At 28.5% G+C, this 3,683-nt stretch overlaps 1 protein-coding gene across 1 annotated transcript; it reads left to right on the plus strand.

Moving 5' to 3' along the window:
• On the plus strand, positions 486-2,150 carry LOC109354127 (protein 108-like). The gene is made up of 2 exons (XM_019596482.1): positions 486-810; positions 1,945-2,150. The coding sequence occupies exons 1-2, from the start codon at positions 528-530 to the stop codon at positions 1,953-1,955; spliced, it is 294 nt and encodes a 97-aa protein (XP_019452027.1). The 5' UTR covers positions 486-527; the 3' UTR covers positions 1,956-2,150.

A 3,683-nucleotide genomic window follows, 5' to 3' on the forward strand; every position in this document is an offset into this window, starting at 1 on the left:
ACAAAAAATAAAATCACTTATTAGTCTTCTATTTATAGCATAAAATGTTTAAGTGAGATAGATGACATGGCCAATATCCTCCCTAAAAACTAACTAGTAACAACCAATCTTTACCTTGAGAGGGAGTGATATAAAATAGTGGATATAAAAATTTTCATTAACATTATTGATACACTTCCTAACTTTGGGTTAAATAAATGTATGGTATATTAATGTGAGGAGATTTCAATTAATTGAGTGTTGTGTGTTGTGTGTTGAAATAAAATGATTTTTTTGTACCCAAAAAAAATAACATGATTGATTATAACATTTATTAGACGTTATAGAAGGATTGAACTCATGTCCCGGAGAGTCTGCCATCCAACACCAATGTTGTGACTCGTAAACTTGATCCTATAGGTAGGTAACTCATGAAAAGGACCAACATTTTCTTTCCAAAGCTTCACTATATATTGAAACATTTCATATCAAAGAAAGAACCATAGCCAGAATAAACACTCAACAAATAACAATTTGTTTGAAAAGTCATGGCAGTACCCAAGTCACTCTTTTCCCTAAGATCTCATGTTGCAGTGTTACTACTCTTGGTTGTGACACTAGGGACCAAGATGGGTATGGCACAGAACATTTGCACGACCCAGCTGAGCAACCTCAATGTTTGTGCACCCTTTGTGGTGCCTGGTGCCCTAGGAGCACCAAGTGCTGGTTGCTGTGATGCACTTCAAGCTGTTAACCCTGACTGTCTTTGCAATACCCTTAGAATTGCTTCTCAACTACCTTCACAGTGTCAACTCCCACCCCTTGATTGTGGTATATATGCTTCTCAATAAGTTCTTTTTACTTACGTTTACACACCTCTAATTTTTTTGGTATTATAAGGGTATTCCTTCACTTCAAGGATAAAGAACTAATCCCTTTCGAGTGGTTGCCTCTTCCAACAGTGTCGCTCTCAAGAATCGAACATTTAACTTTTGATTTTTTTGGTGATATAGCGATATCTTACACTACTTAACTAACACATTATTAGTTATATATAGTCTAAATCTATGAAGCACGGATATGGATACGTATATCAAATACAATAAGTACATATGCATATTCTTAAAAATGCATGATACAATAAGTTTGGGATACACATAAAATATGCACATAAAATTCATATAACATAGTAAACATGTAATTATTATTATGAATTTCCAAATAAATAACATATTTCTTAGACATCACTAAATATAAAATGAAATTCATATTGTCATAAGAATTTTTTACTTAATACTAAAAAATAGGAACATTATCAATCACGTTTAATCGGTGATTAGCATTATGCATATGCATTTTCTATTCATTCTCTATGCAATGTACATGTTTTGTTTTTTATAGCTACGAGTTCACATGGTAGATTGAATATTATGTTTCTCTCTTGTACTTAATTGATTGTGTTATATTTTTCTCTCTTAAAATGTTATCGCATGGTAGTTTAGGTGTCTATGAAGTGATTGAAAATTATTTTAAGATTATTAAAGAATATCTTGAAGTATTAGATATATAAATTATTTATTTTTCAAAAATATAATTTCAACACCCTATAAGTATGTATCGATAAAGTATCAGAAAATATCGATATAAAATACATATCAAATACGATACATGAAAGTTATTAAAGTGTTTCATCTCTCAATCAATATTGTGCCCACCATATTACAATTATACTTTTGCAACTATAATGTGTGATAGCTTCGTGGATTGAACCATTTTTATTATGGTCATATTGGCAAATAATTCGTTACAAAACGGTTGTGCTAAACTATGAGCTATTCACAATTTATAACATTTAAACTTTATTATGATTTGTTTATTCATAATAAAATTAAAATACTCAACATTTAAATTCATAACTATAATGTTATTATTGGTTTATTCTTAAAAAATGAAGTTACGTTTCAGGCACAAATTAATGCATATGAAGTGGATGCTGCGTGTGGTGAATAATGTTGAAACCTTTCCTCTATGGTTACACTTTTATTTTACTTTGTTTTCTTTTTATTTGGTTTTGGCACTGATGCCTTTGGAGACACCATGCATTGTATGATGATTGCAAAAAAGAAGTCAATGCTATGAAATAAAGATGTTTGAGTTTTCCTTTTGATTGACAAACATATATTCAGTGTTTATATATATATATGCCATGAAACTAATGTGAAACATCATCCAGATCTTCTCAGGGAAAAATTATCCTCATCAACTAAATGAAACAACAATCAGTTGAAAGTAGTTTGATTTCAATTTCACGTGTGTATTGAATAAATAATGGTAAGTTTGGAAAAAAAATACATATAATTTGTCTTTATTTTATAAAATATTAAGAGATATATGGAATAAGATTAAAAAAAATCAAAACACATTGAACTAAACCCAATTGAGAATGGAAAAGCTAAGAACTCTATTGTCCAAAACACACTGAACTAAACCCAATTGAGAATGGAAAAGCTAAGAACTCTATTGTCCAAAACACACCGAACTAAACCCAATTCGAATTTAATAATCCTCATCTAATAGTGATCGTGTGTAGAATGTTATGAAATGATAGGGAGAAGGAAATCAGCTTAGTGAAACAAAGATGGTTAAATGTGATAGAAAAATATATGTTCAATAGCATTTGCTTTATTGAGTATTGTTGAATGTATTACTCAAAATTTAACAATGTTTAATGAATCACTTCACCTACTTAGAAAGTTGTCTAGTGGTGTAAGGTCATGCAACTATCTTTAATGAAATGAGTGTTATTGTTTCTTACACATATAATATTGATCACTTCATATGTAGAAAGTTGTCTAGTGGTTTCTTACTGAATCCTCAAGTATATCAAAAGGTCAAAAGTTCAATTTCTGTGAGCGACACTTATTGTGAAATAGTCACACATCTCAAAAGATATTAGTTCCTTATCCACGAAGTAAGACGATACTATTAGTTATACCAAAAAAAAATTAAAAATAGAATACATAATTTGTTAATAATTGCTCATATAACTTTAATATTTCATATATATATATATATATATATATATATATATATATAATTTTAATGGCATAATGATTTTTTATCTTTAATATCTTATATATTTTTTCAACTGTTTCATACCTACAAAGATTATTTAAAATAGTCGTTTGCTAGTTCTAAATAATACTATCTCCTGTCACATTTCTACGTAAAATATATTTATTTACTCTAGATGCGAAATATTTCATACTCATCACTTAACCAATGATATATATTCTTATTTTCTTTTACTTTTTCACTTATTAATTATTATATCGTACGAAAAATGCATAGATACACCCTGTACACATTTTTTTCTTCGTTTATAGGAAGACTCTGAGTACTGTGCGTTCTTTGGAGCATAGACTTCGGGGTTTGGGCATCCCGACCGCACATAACTGCAAGTTTATAGATAGAAGTCTCTAGCAATAAGTGTATTTTTATTAAATTAGAGTTGTTCGAGATAGTAATTGAAATTTGTTAAATAATTAAAAAATACAGAGAATATTTATTTATTTATTATTTGTTTTGCTTTTTATAATTATTAATTGAAAGTAGATAACTAAATAAATAAATATTAATAATTTTCTAAAACTATTATTAATTATATAATTATTTATTTAATCATATACATGATGGGGTAAAAT

This window comes from Lupinus angustifolius, chromosome LG08, assembly GCF_001865875.1.
Source record: "Lupinus angustifolius cultivar Tanjil chromosome LG08, LupAngTanjil_v1.0, whole genome shotgun sequence".
NCBI classification, from domain to species: domain Eukaryota; kingdom Viridiplantae; phylum Streptophyta; class Magnoliopsida; order Fabales; family Fabaceae; genus Lupinus; species Lupinus angustifolius.

Bases quoted from the DNA above. Each gene is read 5' to 3' on its own strand.
- LOC109354127 (XM_019596482.1), top strand. From the start codon at position 528: ATGGCAGTACCCAAGTCACTCTTTTCCCTAAGATCTCATGTTGCAGTG.